We start from the raw sequence: 17,456 nt of genomic DNA on the forward strand, positions 1-17,456 counted from the left end.
CAGTTACTGAAAAAGACCTGAGCTTACCTTAGATTTCAGAGTGGTGGTCTGAGGGTTGCCAGTTGGAGTATAGTAGGTTTCTGTATAGTCTGGAGCAAAAAGACGCCTGCAAAGAAATAAAAATGTATCTTTAGCTGATAGACTTCAATCTCCCCAGTAACAACAGCCAGTGATTTTAACTGGACCAGGAACGGTCACCCCAAGCCTTTCCATGCAGAAAACTCCTGAATGGCCAGCAGGAAGGGAGTCATAAAAAGAAGACTGGGGGAGTTTGTCATTAATTTTATATTCATTGAGATCATCACTACAACCAGATCGACAGAACTAAAGCAATTCATTTTTCTTCAGTCCTGAGAAAACACACACACACACACACACACACACACACGAAATATCCCAGGGGCTATACACCCTATCGTAAGCTGTGATCAACATGTCATGCACTGAGTTTTAGTCAACATATCAATCTTTTTTAAAAAAAAGAATAATGCCTGCTAGGTGTGGTGGAGCACACCTGCAATCCCAGCACTCAGGAGGTTGAGACAGGAGGATCGCTGTGAGTTGGAGACCACCCTGGACTACACAGAGAGTTCAGGGCCAGACTGAATTACAAAGCAAGACCCTGTCTCAAAAATAATAAACAAATGAGTGAATAACATCTCCCCTGTTGCAAGTTTGGTAGGACTGTCATTCAAGGTGTACCACATGGTCTTGGTCCAGAGGTGGCCTATGCTTTAAGCAAACCCAAAGGAGTCAATTGCAAGTACCAGCAGATGGAAGCACTCTACCTGTTCCTGCTAGGAAGGTCACAGAGCTGCCTTTGCCCATCCTTCCGAAGGCCTAGCAGTCTTAGATTTTCTGTGACCTGATAGTTCTGTGTATTGTCCTTACAATAAACTCCCTGTTATTTTCTAAACTTGAACAATGGTTTCTCTCTTGTTTCCAGACCTTCTGAAGCTGAAGTTAAGAATGTCTCACCGCGAGCCAGGCAACACCAAATGAGGTTCCCAGAATTTCTCTAAAATCCAGAAGAAAGAAGAAAGGACCAAACAGAAGTTTCACCTAACAGAATGGATCCACAGACAGGCCAGGTCAGCAGGCAAAGGGACAGAATGAGAGACAGTTCTGGGACACCTGTCTCTCATTCTGTCCCACAGTCATTTACCCAGAAGGCAAATAGCTTGAGAATTAACACACAGCCTTGACAAGAGGAAAAAAGACCTAATAGGAATATGTATAAGTAAACCAAAGCACAAAACCTGGCCAGTACAGAGAAAGCCTTATTCACGTAGAAACCGTTGGTCAGCCAGTAACTTGCCAGAATGTCTCTTTCTGGTTCTCCTTAGTTACTAAGCCTTAGCAGCTAACCAACCAGTCAGGATCTGGAGCAGGAGTCGCGCTTGAGTCCCCAGGAAATAAGCTAAGCTCCAGAAGAACAGAGGCCAAGTAGTTTTGCTCTCTAGTATATCAACGCCTTACGCTTGCTAAATGAAAGAACTACTCAGCTGAATCCTGAAGCAATGAATGAGTAGGTCCGTGTGTCAGGAGTTTAGAATGTGGTCCGGAGTCCAGAAGACTGAGGTTCTGATTCCAGTTCTGACTCTTTCTGTCCCCAGGGCCATCAGCTAGTTTCACCTTGGTTTCCTCTTCCACAAAATTGAGGATAATATACCTAGTTGATCAGACTGTTTTTAAGAATCATGTAAATAACAGGTCCTGTGGCAGGTTGAATAGTATACTTGATAAAAGTTAGTGATTATCATGACCATTTTCAGTGGCGCTCAGGATGGAAGAACTCAGAAAAACTCACAGAATTTACCTGTTTTTCTCTCTGGTACTCCCCAGCCATTAACTCACCAGGACCTGCCTCCCTGGAGAGAGGGGATACAAAGCAATGAGCTCATTTCTGGGGCCCATTTCCTGGATGGGTTTTCAGCCTGCATAATGGAGAGTGGTCAGGGTTTAGCGTTTAATGGTCCATCCTGGGTACCAGCGGGGAAATGTGAATTTAACCACAGGAAATACACCTGTGGTAAACACATCCTGAGCCTCTTCTGAGTCTTAACAGGGAAAAAGTCATTTATCTAATGACATTAAGGTGCTCTAGAGACAGTAATCCAAACTGAGCTGTGGAGGTGTCCATCTCCAGGTCAGGTTCAGCCGAACATCCTCAGAAGATTATTCCATCACCTGCCCCCGATCTCGGCACCCTCCAACAATGCAGAAGACCCTGGAAATCACATAATCAGACTAAGTACACTGTGGGGTCCCTAAGGGCAGAAACCACAGTTGCCTTTCAAGGTTTCCTCCCAGCAGACAGGCAGCACATGTTTATTCTGAATAAATGGATGGATGAACAAATAAGTACATGACAGACAAAACATCTATCTAAGGCAGGGTGGCCATTCAGCATTGGATACCTCTGGGACAAGGAGTTCCTGACACTGCTCATCCCATTTCTGATCACACAGACACAGTGTGGTTCCTACACTGAATGAAAAAAAAAGCTTCCACCCTGCAAGCGGCACTCCCTGGCTTTTACTCTATCTTCTGACAGAGCATCTGCTTCCTCTCCCATCTAACTACCTACCTGTTGGAACCAATACATAGTTAAAAATACAAATTGTCGAGCCTACCCCAGACCTATTGAATCAGATAGAAAATCCAGGGCTGAAACCCAGCCTTTCTTTTAGTAACATTCCAGCAGTTCTGATGTAGGCTCAAGTTTAGAGCCACTGTCTTAGACCACAAGTTCTCAGATGAACTTCAGAAACATCTCAACATGTTTCACTGTCGAAGCCCCTCACCCCATCCTGCATCTACCACATCCTGGGGCACTGGGAACTTGGGGAACCTGAAGAATCTGCAATCCTAACTGTTTACCCTCAACACTTCCTTCCCATATTATAGTCGAGGACAAGGCTCCAAGCACCCACAGCCGCATCAGAGGCTGAATTTCACACCCATCCTGTGGACCACACTCTCTAAGTACTTTGCTGCTGTGTTTTGGTGGAAGCATAAAAGCCAGTAACCTGTGGACCAAATTGTGATCAGAAGGTGAAGACAGGGGCCTTGAGGTCAAATATGATGTCAGAGAAAAGGAGACCATTATCTCTTGGGTATGAATGTGCACAAAAGGCCACTGGCGTAAGCAAAGGCCGTCACAGGAAAAGGAAGGTGAATAAGCACAAATTTCAGGTGTAGCTTTATGGAAATCCTTCCTCAAATAGAGCTGCAGATGCTGATCTGGAAGACCTTTTCTTTTAGCAGCAAAAGAAGGGCCATGTTTCATCACCATGACTACAATTACACTGGAAGGGAAGGAAGCACTGCTTTTAAAAGCTCTCCATACCCTACATACGGCCACATGTGCCCACAAGACCAGCAAGACCCTCGTGCCGCTCGCAAGAACAAAGACACTACTGTTCCCATGGAGAGAGGCCACATGGACACTGAGTGGCCCTCCCGGCCCAGCTGTCCCTTTTCTGACCACATCTTGTTCCCATCTCCTCCCCGACAAGGGGCTGGCTCAGCACTTGGGCAGGAAGCTGTCTCTCAGCGCTCAAGCACATTAGGATTTTCAGGAAATGAGTTGGGAGTGAGTGATGAGCATCCAGGAAGAGCAGAGACAGTCCCTGATTTCCCACCCCACCCCCTCCTGGTGCCGGCTTTGATAGGAGAGCAACCACTGCTGTCTCCAGTCCCTGCTGGCTCTGTGCTCAGAAGCCACCGTCAGGCATCGATCAGGACGTTGTCCTCCACTTCGTATTGCCCTTGTGACATGAGCAGCTGGCCCTGGACGAAAACTGGAGGACTTTGAGCCAAACTGGTATCTTCAGAATCCCATCTAAGAAAAGAAGCTGTTCCTTGAATGCCACACATAACACACGAGACCATAGAATCCCTTGTGGCAACAGGAAGCCCTCCAGTCTGAGCCAGCAGCCAGGCCCCCAGAGCTCACTATCTCTGCAAACAGCCCTAGCTTGAAGCCTTCAACCCCAGGACAATTTCTTTAACTGCTCTTTACTTTCAGGAGAGTTTCAAATGCCTCTGTCAACTAAAACCCCTTCTCAGGAGGGAGGAGCAAGGAGACTAAAAGTAAATCTGCAAAACCTCTTTGAGGAGCTCACTCCCCTTTCTCATCAGATAAGCAAACATCTGATAAAGACAAAGTGGTAATGATTTGCAAACTGCCTTGCAGAGCAGCTCAGTGACAGCACACATAGTGACCAGGCTGTGAGGTCCCTGCTCAGCCTGGCCAAGGCTGTTCTCACTGGCCTGCTGCTGCTGTGGGGTATGGATCTGCAGAGCTCTTCCTGGAGCTCCCGGGTGGTTTGTGCCTTGGGGAAGCTCGGCCTTCCTGCTCCCTCCCCAGTGAACTGGACCTTTTCCTGGTCCCCCTCTTGGCTGAGTTACTGATCACACAGGCTGTGTTCATGCTGTGCTCATTGCCACGAGACTCAGGCAGCACCTGCCCAACACCACAAAGTATTAAAAAGTACAGAATCCCAGGCCCACTGAGAATTACACCCTGTAAGTAAGAACTAGGAAACCTGGATCCTTCATACATTTTCCAGGGGACGCTTTTTTCAGGCCCAAGAAGGGATCCTACTCTATGTTGTCGATTGTAATATCTTAAATTCTCTTCTCCATTCCTTGCTTCCTGCTCACCACTTCAAAAAGCTAAACATGACCTATAAGTATGTACCATTTTAATGTATCAATTAAAAAAAATTCAGCCAGGAATGGTATAATCCTGGCACACAGAAAGCTGAATCAGGAGGATCTCAAATTCAAGGCCAGCCTGAAACACATAGCAAAACACATACATGGTCTCAAATTTTTTTTGAATGACACTAGCACAGTACACAAGGAAAGTCTAGGCTCAGAAAGCTTTGGTTCTAGCGCCAGCTGCACAAGATGCTGTCCTTCAGGGCTTCCAAGCCCTGAAATAAAGCAAAAAATGACTGTGGTTCTCTCAGTGAGCATGGTCAGGTCTCAAATCTAAAGGCCTGGCTAAGTTTCTTTGGATTCTCTTGTGGGGAGGGGTCCTTGGGGAATGGGAGTCACAGCTTTGATAGACTTACCACTGACAGTTAACTAGGTCAGCTCTCAAAGAGGCCTCCAGAATTAGATGCTCAGTTGTAAAACCTTAATAACCTATAATTAGAAATATAAGTATCTCCATTCACTAGAAAAGGTAACTCCAAAGGGTGCAGTTTTATTGCCCTGAGGATATTAACCAATTTTGTATCTAATCCAGCAATCTTATCTTAGCAATTCATTTTTCACTACAGGTCAAGTAACCCTTCTCTAAAATTCTTGGGTCCCAAAGTGCTTCAGATAGCAGACTGTTATAAATACTGCAGTGTTTACAGACACAGAATGAAATATTTTGGATCTAGGAACCCAAGTCTAAACACAAAATTCATTTGTGTTTCATATACCCTACATACACACAGCCTGAAGGTAATTTTATAGTTTTTTCATTGTGTCTGTACCACATGGAGTGTGAACCATCACATGAGGCCAGGTGTAGCGTTTTCTACTTGTACTGTAATATCGACCTCAAAAAGTTTTGAATTTTGGAGCAATTTGGGTTTACAGTTTTAATACAGGAAGTTTAACCTGCATTAAAACCTCTCTCTCTTACACATCCACACGTAAGTTTCTTTTATCATTTTTAAACTAGTTTTATCATCTTTCTGATGATACTCCATTAATTTGATAAATAAGCCTTTATCATGTAATACCTTCCATGTATTTGTATGAGAATTATTTTCTCTTGAGCTATCTATATTCCCCCAATTTCTTAGACTGCAAAATGAACAGAGTAATAATTATAATATCATAGCAACGCTGAGAGGATCCAATGAGAAAATATGTTCACAACTTGGCTCTGACACTCAATAGCTGTCTGACCCTGGAAAAGTTCATAACATCTCTTTGCCCCAAGTTTTATCATCTATCAAGTGCAGAGAATGATAAACTTTCCTTTATAGGGCTGCTGTGAAATGCTGGAACAGCGTCTGTTACATGGTAAGGTTACACGACTACCTGTGAAATAAAATGGGCAAAATATTCTTTGCAAAGTATAAAGCAACTAGCAATGTACACACTTGGCAAAATCTACATACAGGTTAAATGGAGCCAATGGGCATCTGACTGTTCTTAACATTGATCTTTCTGGAGTATGTTTGAACATGTTGCTATAAATATCGGTTGGCTAACCAGGTGTAACCAGGTCACAAGTTACTCAGCCTCACCCTTCTGCCAAATAGCAACGGTGATGCCCTATCTAGGCAAGCACTGAGAAAATGTTTTTGGAAAGCAGAAAACGTTACTCTAACATAATGGCCTAAGCTAGTCCATGTTAGGGACAAAAAAATACGTGAAGTGTTTCTGTCTTTCATTTTTCAAAAGGAGTAAAAGAAAGGGAGAGAAGAGATAGAACTGTTCAGAACTAAGGTTTCCAAACCAGCGTCCACTCCACAGCTGGGCCAACGGCATGGCCTCAAGTCCAGATATGCAGGAGAGGCCCGCAGGCAGAAGCATTCCTTTTTCAGGGAGCAGAAAGTCCCCGGAAGAAGGAACTCTAAAGGTCCTTCCTATAGGAAAAACCTCGTGCCTCCTCCTACGCTGCAGACACACTGGAACAAGCATCAGCATTGGCAGAGCAGCTTCAAAGGCAACACTGCGGAGGCAAGATGGCACCTCCTGCAAGCCCGGAGCGAAGCCAGTGCTGCGCTGTATGTTGCTTTTTTAAACTTCCTATTAAGGAAGTTTCCAAACAATGCATTAAATCAACACTTCTTTTCAACAACCACTTCCCAAGATTTCTTCTCTGAATCCCCACAAGACCTGGCACCCTTCCGACCACCCTAGTCCTGTGTTTTGCTTTGGTTATATACCAAAGGATGTTTGGATGAGCAGCATTTACTCCTCTGGCCAGCAGGGTTTTCCATTTAATCCTCTTTGTGTCTCCCTCTTGGCTGCTTCCATAGGATGAGTAAACTGTCTGCGAAAATAGGATGACATCTTGGGGTGGAGCAACTTCACTGTCAGGGCCTTGAGGGACCTTTAAGTGAATTCTCATCAAGAAAAGTTCACCGATTTATTTTATAATGTCCAACATAGGCCATTATGGGTATTTGCTGGAAGTGGCTAAGAACAGTTCAGAGAAATGAAATTTCTCAGAAATACAAAAAATTAAAAAGCAAAAACATTGCCTGGAAGCCTTGCTAGCCACCAGCTTTGGGTAAATAACCAGTGTTTTTCATCATCTGATACCACAGATAACCTGGAGGGAAGTGCCTACGCATGGGGTGTGAGGCAACAGCTCCGCTGTAAAGGAGGACAGCCCTGCAGATGAGCCACAGGAGAGGTGCAGAAAAGGACCCTCTAGGATAGCTGGACCCGGGGCGTAAGCTCAGGAAGAGGGGACCGCGTAGATCCCACCCTGAAAACCAAACATAAAACAGGTAATCGAAGAGCACAAATTAACCTGCTCTAATGTCTGTGCTTGATCCCTTTTAGACACTTGATTAAATACTCCAGCAACTTTGATGAATTTGCCCAGAGTCTGAAAGCATACACCACAACCAAAGCACAAATCAAGAACCTCAGGACTTAAAAACCCCACAGGCCAATGACTCTTGCCCAGCGCTCATTCCATTTTCTTGAGATGACAGTGGCCGCTTTACATTTAGAGAAATACTCCATTTTCACTCCATTAGTGCTGAGATACCCAGTATCAGAGAAGGTCCCTCTATACACCTGGTTAAATGACCCCATGACAAGCCAAGACACTCATCTCATCTCTATGAGTTTCCAAATGACACCCCATGGAATCAGGTGACCCAGTGGTAGCTCCTGAAGGAAATGTCCATTAATTCCTGCATCTCAGCCTCTGCAAAATGAGTTCCTCAGCTTTTCCCACACTCTAATCCATCCCTTTACAATAAAAGGAATGGGACAGGTAGTGTGCAATCTGCAGACAGCAGCAGCAAAGCAGCCTTCACATACCATCCTGTCTGCCCCCCACCACCCCACTCCCTCACAGGGGAAGATCGAAAAAGAGCGACACCCACTTAACCATACAGGCTTTATTTCTAAAACCCATCAATAAACTAGAGCAAGCTAAATATCTAGAGTAGATAGTCCAAAGTTGGGCCACACAGGGAGCCCAGAAAACAAAGAGGAAGGATGTTCATACAATCTCTCTGATCTCGCTGCTTATTTGGGGCAGTGTAAAATGGCACAATCAGCAGAGCACTTGGCACCTCTGAGCCTGTTCTTCATGGCTTGACTTCATCACGTGCTTGCTCTGGGTGGGTGGTCAGGCTGCAGTATCTCTTCCATGCCATGACTTCCCACACGCTCCACAAACATTTACTGAGACCAGTTGTGTGCAGGGGACACAGCACCCAAGAGCAGGCGTGGTTTCCCTGCGCTCCACCTGGCACTTGCATTCTCCGATGATACAGTTAGAGGAGGCCATCACTGCAAGCCCGTGTAGAGGGCAGGTGTGCTACTGTCTGGTCTCCAAAGGGCTAGTCACTGTTTCACTGCCCCGCTTTCTTCTTTCCTTTCTAGAACAGCTGCACACCAGTGTGGCAACCAATTTCCAGTTCCCTCAACAAGATACCTACACAGCTGTGGAGAAGTATCCGTGTGTGTGCGTGTGTGTGCATGTGTGCGTGTGCGTGTGCGTGTGCGTGTGCGTGTGTGTGTGTGTGTGTGTGTAAAGTGAAAGCAGACAGTAAGGCTGGACTAGGGATGAGGAGCTAAGCACTCACTCCACAGTGCAGACTTCCTTCTCCCCATGACATTTCTGTCACCACCTCCCTGACAGGTCAGTCTGACCTTTGTAATCGTCCATAAGCCCGACATCTAGGATCAGTAAGCCACAAAATGGAAAGCTTCTGGAATACAAGGAGCCTGAAGAGAGCTCTCCCAGGCTTAGATCATCTTTCTCTAGCTCTCCAGTCTCCCTCTAAAGGAATCCCTTTTCGTAGGCTGCCCTTCCTTGCCCCAGAAGGGGGGACTTGAACCATGCCTGATATAATGCAGCCGTTATAGATAAGGCCCTTGGCCCATCTGGACCTCTCTCCAGGGAGGCTGATGCAAGCGGAGAACACACATAGGGCTCCCAGCTTCTTGCAAACCCAGGAACTTGGAAGAAAGAGGAGGCGGAAGGACAAGGACCTTATAGAAGAGGCTGGAAGAGGGCCATAAGTACCAAAGTCATAAAGTCCCCATTTCTCCTTCAACTGGCTGTGGAAAGTCTGGCCCAGCTCCACCCACTCAATGATATCACTGTTTTCAACAAAAGCCAGTTTGAGATCCCCAGGGAGGCCCACAGCAGCTGGATGGGCAGAGGTCTCAGCAGTTCCTATGAGATCAAGTACTCAGAATTGCAGATAAGGAGGAAAGGCAGACAGACGAAGGAAAGGAAAAGGACAGACATGTGCTCTGCTAGGCCTGTATGGAGAATGAATACAGGACATGACTTTGTTTGTTTGTTTGGGGTTTTTTTTGTCTTTTTTATTTTTATCGGTACCAAGGATCAAACTCATGACCACCTGCTTGCAAGGCAGGTGCTTATGCCGCTGAGCTATGACTTTTCACACAGACTGCCTCAATGGGTCCCCATCGTGACCCTGCAAGGCGGTGACTAGGGATTATCACCTTTGCGCAGCGAGGATACTAACGATCTGAGAAAAATGCACCTTGTCCAAGGTCCCTCTACAAGACACGAAAAACCTGGATTGGGCACCATTGCCCTGCTACTTATTCAAGCTGAGAACCTTGGACCAGCCCTGGAATCCACCCTCTCTGTCTCCATGAGTCCACCCTGCAAATATCTCTGGAATCCATCCTCTTCTCTCTGTATCTGCTACCTCTTCCCTAAATTAGAACTTGTAAAGTGCACTTGGATGCTGTCACTATCTGCCTCTTAAAATGTCCTTTGTCACTTTGCAGTGTCCTTGTGGTGAAAGCCCAAAGACTCCTTAAGTAGCCTGCAAGGCCATTCAAGGACTCACCCTACCAGCTCCACAAGCTCTCACCACTTCCTTCCTCCTGATCTGCTCTTACCATAGAGAACCTCTTTCATCTTCACCTGCTGTTCTTGCCTTCGGTCCTCTATTTCTTCTACTGGCTCTGCTGGCCACACACTGCCCACTTTGAGCCCACGCCATCCACCCTCCACCACCACCACCACCACCACCACCACCACATTCTTCACTTCCTGCTAGAAACCTTCCCAGATCCCCAATCCAGGGTTCAGTAAGGTTTAATGTCTGTCTCCTCCCAAAAGCTGTTAGCCCTATAATGGCAGAGATCGTTTTACTAGTCCGGGATAACTTCTCCATGAACACCCAGCACTAACGCACTGCCTGCCATATGGTTGGCACTCTCCATATTTGCTGAGTGAAGGGAGACAAGGAAGCAAAACTGAAGCTAAGATTTCTCAATGCTCACGTCCAGGATACTCAAGACTCATGTCAGAAAAGCCGGAGGCTCCCTGACCCAAGTCACCTCCTGGTAAGTTTAATCAAGACCTGCAACTGCCCTCCGAATCCCTCAGAAGTCTCTTCTAGTCTTCCAGGGGTCAGCCAAAGGTCTGTGTATGTCAGCGGATCCAAAACAGAGATAGAATAAAGCTTATTTTCTTAAAATCAAACTATCTCCTGGGCAAAAGGAAAATGTGGTTTTATTTTTAGGAAAATCTCAGTCCAAAGGCTCCAGCTTGGCCTCACCTGTCAGATAGTTTGCCCAGCCTAGTCACGCTCCACTGCCCAAGCAGAAAGTGTGGACAGCAGGAAACGTCTCAATCCAGGGAGCCCCGATGAAGAGTCTGGTCTCATCTTAGGGCTAGGAGAAAAAAGACTGGAAGGTGGGCCTTCCAGTGCATTTCCCAACTCTAGCCATACCCCATACATCCATCGGCACCCCACACACCACACCCTGCTTCTCAGGAGACTGCCTCCACCTACCCAGATTGTGAAGAAACCACTTTTGCCTTGTGCGCAGCATGTGGCCAGCTATGGGCCTCATGACCAGTGTATCTCCATCCACAAGGCTCCACCCAAACCCCCCTGCAGGGGAGAAGAGGGAAGGGAAACACACTTCTCCAAGGTGTAGAAAATACAGCCTGGTTTCCACACGCTTCAAGCACCTTTCCTAGAAGAGACCCATCTACTTCCCTGACCACATGGTTTTATTCGAAGCTCCAGAGAACCCCGCTCAGAGTCAAAAAGAGGAGAATGAGAAATTGGGCGCTCCACCACTTAGATGGCTCCCCACTGTGGAAGGGAAAGCGTCCCCTTTCCTAACATTAACATCTCTTCTGAACTCAGATGATCTGGCCCATTAGGAATCCTGCATTTTGGAGAGATTATTAGGACTATAGCTTTGAGTTCCCTTTGAGCCAGACCAAATATTCAATGAATACTACTTATTCAATCTGAACTCCTTCCTCCTTCTCCCTCCCCGTCATGTCACCTGTCTCCCAAATCCAAAGCCTTCTCTCCCTTCATCCCCTAAAGATTAAACTCCTGAGATTCCCTCCTTAGGGCAGCTTTCTCTATCCGGGTCACAGGACCCTGCTTTCCTCTGACTCCCCAGCACTTGATTTCTAACTGTCCTCAAGGAATCTGCAGTCGCCCTCAGAGTACATTTTCTATTCTCCTACAGAAGACAAAGACACCTGTGTCTATCCCTATTTCTTATGGCACCTGGCATAGCACTTTACACAGAAGTGCTGAGCCAGTAGCCCATAAAATCAAGTATGTAGAACAGAAAAAATCAACTCAAACCCAAAAGGCAGGCAATCTGTCAAGTGATAAATACCTGGATTAATAAAATGTGCTCATCTATACAATGGAATACTAAAAAATACTGCATAATAAAATACTGAAGCCTACTGCAACAGGTATAAGCTACCAAAAAGCATTACTCTACTTGAAAGAAGTCAGTTAGAAAGGATCACATATTATACAATCTCAACTGTATGAAACATTCAGAACAGACAAGTCTAGAAGCGGCAGGTTAGCGCCTGCGGAGGCCGATGGAGTGACTACTAGTTTGCTAGGACTGCCTTAACAAAGTGCCACACACGAAAAGGCGTAAAACGCAGTTAGTTATCACGCTGCTCTGGAGGCTGCTAAAGTCCAAGATTATAGTGTTCGCAGGGTCACAGTCCCCTGAAGGTACAACAGAAGGATCTGGTCCAGGCCTTGCTTCTGAGTTCCTTGGTTCATGGCAACATAACTTCAAGGGGCATATTTCATGAGTGTCTAAATGTCCCCTTTTTCTCCCCCCAATTCTTGTTTTCATCAGCACACATCTGCAGTGCCTAATGATGACATTCCTCATTAGAGCTGGTAAAGCGTACACTACTTCGAGATTCTTTTTTGGGGCCTCCACTCTCCTTCCTTCCCTCTCCCTCCGTCTCTTGCTCCCCTTCCCACTTGCAAAAGATTCATCTCCTTATTTACTATTATCTAGCTTCTATTTTTGCTCTTTATTTATATTTTTGGTTTTTCATACAATAGAAACCATGTGGTATGCAAGCTCGTGTGTCTGATTTATTTCACTTAACATTATGGTCTCCAGGTGCATCCCCTTTCCTACAGAGGACTCCAGTGTATCCTCACAGACCTTATAGGACTCCAATCATACTACATGAGGGTCCCTCTGCACTTCAGTATGACCTCATCTTAACTAAATATACCCTCAACTCCGTTTCCAAATAAGGTGCCTTGGAGGTACCAGGCTTAGGACCAGCAGATGTGGGGAAACAATGCCACTCCACTGCTAACAGTTTCTTTTTGGAGGGAAGAAAATGTTCTTAACTTATAATATGGTGATGGTTGCATGACTCTATAAATATACTTTAAAAAATCAAATCGCATACTTTAAAGGAGAGAACCATACAGTATCTAAATCATATCTCAAGAAAGTTGCTTGAAAACAAAAAAGACAGGAGTTTGGGTTTAAAGAGTCTGTCCAAGCTCAACAATTAACCTACAGGGAAGCATTTGTGAAAACAGGATCTCTCAGCAAGGGTGGTGAATATAAACTTGAAGAAAAGCCAAAGACAATTTCCCTTTGTATGTGCAAGTCTTACTTGAAAATTCCCTTTGAGCCAGCGATTTACATCTATCAGGTAATCCTCTACAAGAACCTCCCAAAGAGTACAAGTATAAAACTTTTAAAAGAAGAATTACAAACAATCTGAATGTCCAGTGATGAGGGATGATTAAGTTCATTATGGCATTTTGATTATTGCTGAACCCAGATCATGCATACAGAGATTCACGATATTAGTCTCATTAATGTGTATACTTGATAATTTTCTATTGTAAGAAATTTTAAGAGTGAATCATGGCATATACCAACAATTTAACATCACATAGCCATTAAAATGTTACAATAAATGTATGTGGAAATGTACCCACAATATACTCTCACACTCGGCCATGCAAACTGCCTGTGGGAAGGACCTATAGAGTGCGAAGTATAATCTTTAAAAATTTTAATATGCATTAAATATATATGCCATATGATTTTACATACATCCAGCCTATAGAAATATTTGGAAATGTGCTAAAAGATCCTGCATAAGCCTATTGTTATAGCATTATTTGTAGTAACGAGAAATCAGAAACCTAATCATCCATTAATAGGGAATTCAATAAATTCTGATCCATTCTGAATGGATTTCACCATCCTAAAAAATAAAACGGCACTGTAAATGTCCTAATGCGGAAAGCTACCAAAGACAAATTATAAAAATGTGAAGTATAAAATAGCATACATACTATGAGCTCATATGTTTTAAAACTGTCATTTTTTTCTACAGTATTATTCTGGAAAATATCAAACATTACCAAAAGTTATTGTGTAAAAATTTTAAAAGTCTGTTGGTCTGTTGGTAGTGTCTTTGCCATATTTCTAAGAGAAAAAATAGGTTATAAACCCAGGGATATAGTATCTCCATTTGGGGTTTTAAAAAATCTATGTAAACCATGTAGCTAGCTCACGGTCAGGGCTCACTCTCTGGATGGTAGCTTTTGTTATCCTAAGGCAAACAGCTGGTGATGAAGGGATCTTCAAACCTTAGGACCACCCGACTGCTTCCTAGTCCCCAGCTTCCCCTAGCACTGAGGCCATCAGGGCAGTGGACAGCTTCCTCCCATTCATCTTACCCTGGGCTGCTGCTGAAGGGCAGCCAGAAGAAATAAGCTTAAGACAAAAGAAGCCCATGGACATCCTTCCTGGCCATTCAGGCAGGCCGGCTGCGGGTCTCTGGAAGGAGATAGTGCAGGAACCAAGGAGTCAAGCCTGACCTTCTTATCGGACAGTTCAGGGCCTTCCAGGGGAAGACCAGGGGCAGGCTACGCAGGCACAGACAAGAGGTACAGTTTGGCTGGCTGGGGGACACTGTGAGTGCGCTCTGGAGGTGCAGTCAGGATGAGGAGGCCATGGCTGGAGATTAGAAGTGAGTTTCCTCCCTGGGGTAAAGAGTGGTAGGGTCAATTCTGCTTAATTACATCTGGAAACCAGCTCAGGGGAATTCCCTCTTACATCATGCTAAGATGTTTTTCTGACCCTACAAAATATAAATAACAGTGGCTGTTTATTGTGCTGTTCCGTGCAGCAGGCACAGTGTAAGTGCTCTAAGGACATTACCTTAGTGAATCTGCAGAATACCCTATGAAGGGGCCGCTGTTGTTGTTCCCATGGTGTAGATGATGAAACTGACACTTGAAGGGTAAATGACATGGGCAAAGCTCACACTTTCAAAGAGTGTAAGGAGCCAGGCTCTTGATCTATACCTGCTTGGCTTACACCACTACACTGCAGTGACACTCAAAGTCTAACCAGGGTTAGGGAACGTAGAAGGAAAGAGGAGAGGAGTGGTAGAAGAATGGAAAAGTCATGATGAGCTCAAAGGGCATTTGAGAGACAATCTAATTTCCTGGTTAAGAGCCTTGGAGTTTGGAATCAAGCAGACCTGGCTTCACATCTTGGCCCTGCCTTTCCTCACCAGATGACTCTGACTAAGTCCAACTGCTCTATGCATCAGGAACCCCGTCCATCAAATAGGGCTAATATAGGTACCTAGACCTCATAGACTGATTACGATGATTAAATTAGACTGCATAAAGATTGCAGTAGGGTGCCTGTGACATAGGTATCTGCTACATTCTGGCCATTTTCATTACTGTTGTCATTGTTATTAATATCTGACAGTCAGTCTAAGTTATCCTCAGCCAGAAGTTCCCTAGGGGCAGACTGGTCATCAAAGAACAAGACCGGAACTTAGGAAATGTCAATAAGCAATAACCATGCAACTTATTTCTCAAAGTGTTTTTTTCTTGTCATTCATTGCATCACCAAGACACTTCAGAAAACAACTATTCTTGACTTTGCATTAATAAAAATTAGCATATATTGAAAACCTAACTGCAATGTGTCAGACATCAGACTAAGCACATTATAATAAATTATACCTAAACCACAACCCTGTTTGTTTCCTGGGTTTGCTGTGATAAATACCACAAACTTGGTATATCAAACAACCAAAAGAGTTTTTTCCCCACAATTTGAGAGGCCAGAAGAATAAAAGCAATATTTATAGGGCCAAAATCAAGGTGTCAGCAGGGTTGTACTCTCTCTGGGGGAATCTGCTCTGGTCTCTTCTAGCACTGGTGGCTGCCAGCTTTACTTGGCTTGTAGCTACATCACTCCTACTGTTGCTCTGGTCATATCACCTTCCCCTCTCAGATTGTGGCTAAGTTTCCCTCTGCCTGTCTCTTATTTATATTTGTTATTTTTCTTAGGGGGCACCCATATAATTAAGAATAATCTTCCTATGTGGAAATCTCTTACGTAATACCTACAATTTTTTTCTCAAAAAGGCAACATTGTTGCATGGTCAGAGATTATAATGTGGACACATTGTGGGGAAAGAAGCTGCAGTTTTCAGTCTGCAACATCCTGCAATGAAGGTATTAAAGTCTGTAAATTCCCTACAAAAGTATAATGTAATTGGCAAAGCAGACCTGAGTTTACCTCTTGGCTCTGCGTGACATTGGGTAAATTACTTAACCTCGTCATGCTTAAGTTTCCTTATTTATCAAATGTGAATAACAGCAATATTTCTTTCAAAGGGTCAGATGAGGATTAAATAAGACAATGAAAAGAGAAGTCTTCACATAGGGGCCAGGTGTCAATAAACGCTTCCTTCTGAGTAACATTACGAGTCAGATGAGCCATTGCATTATGAATTAGATGTATTATGAGTCACAGAATTATGAATCAGATGAAGAACAAAACTCAGAAGGCAAAAGACTGCTGAGACCACATAACCAGGATCAGGGTCTAGAAATGAATCTAGGTCTCTCCGGGACCCAAGTCCAAGCCTGTTCCACTCCATGAACCAGGGTATGCATAGCTTATTGGTCATGGCCTTCTCCACCAACACATCTGGGTTATTTTCCTTGTGGATGCCCTCTCATACCCACTTAAGCCAACAGTACAGTTGCGATCCTTTGGAGCATCATCCTAATCACTGAAAATGAGCTTAAACAACAGGCCCTAAGAAAGGGATGTCATGTTTCCTATGATTTAGAAATAATGTTCCTTAGTCCATTCAGGCTGCCATAACAAAATGCCATATACCGAGTGGCTTATAAACAACAATAGAAATGAACTTCTCATAGTATTAGAGGCTTCGAAGTCCAAGACCAGCACATGAGCAGATCTGGTGTCTGGTGAGAGCTGACTTAATGCTTTGTCAATGTTTCTTCTTACCTGTGTCTTCACATGGTACAAAGAGTGAACCACTCCATGGTACAAGCAGTGAACTAGTTCTACAGGACACTTATCCTATTCATGAGGGCTGGGCCTGCGTAACCTGGTCACATTCCTAAAGCCCCACCTTCTAATGCTATCACCTTGGGGGTTAGGATGTCAATGTATGGATCTGAAGGACACAAACAGTCCACTGCCATTAGAGACCCTATTTATGCAGGGGTGTGGTTGAGAATTGGGCTTATACGAGGTTCACATCAGACAGTCTGGTAAGCCACTGGTTCCACAACTCCGAGGGCTCTGCACAACACGAGAAATGTAAATGAACTAAGTCTTAGTCTCTAAAACCACAGCTGGAAACTACATTTCAAACAAATCATCAGAACTCTCTAGGGGAAGGAGATTAGCACAACCCTTGAAATTTAAATTCATTCATGTACTTATTGCCTTCGATGAAGCAGGGTTAATGGGTTAATTCTATTGCTGATGCTTACCAGAAAAAAAACCTGAAGAAAATTTCAGACACCCACTGGCAGCTCATCAAACTCTGGCGTCCCCACCCCTGCATCCAACTGTTTCCTTGGCACCCGTCTCCCTGGGTTAGACAGCCTCAGCTGCAAGGAATAGGG

At 44.6% G+C, this 17,456-nt stretch overlaps 1 protein-coding gene across 2 annotated transcripts in view; it reads right to left on the reverse strand.

The window, feature by feature from the left end:
- Adam19 (ADAM metallopeptidase domain 19) overlaps positions 1 to 17,456 on the reverse strand; it is an 82,354-nt gene that overhangs the window by 50,428 nt on the left and 14,470 nt on the right. For both annotated transcript variants that reach the window (XM_003473313.5, XM_013156099.3), the window contains exon 4: positions 28 to 106. In XM_003473313.5, coding sequence (XP_003473361.3) covers positions 28 to 106 — 79 coding nt within the window. The remainder of the gene's footprint in view (positions 1 to 27; positions 107 to 17,456) is intronic.

Source organism: Cavia porcellus, unplaced genomic scaffold (assembly GCF_034190915.1).
Source record: "Cavia porcellus strain 051 isolate PalLab524CR breed Dunkin Hartley unplaced genomic scaffold, mCavPor4.1 scaffold_19, whole genome shotgun sequence".
NCBI lineage: Eukaryota > Metazoa > Chordata > Mammalia > Rodentia > Caviidae > Cavia > Cavia porcellus.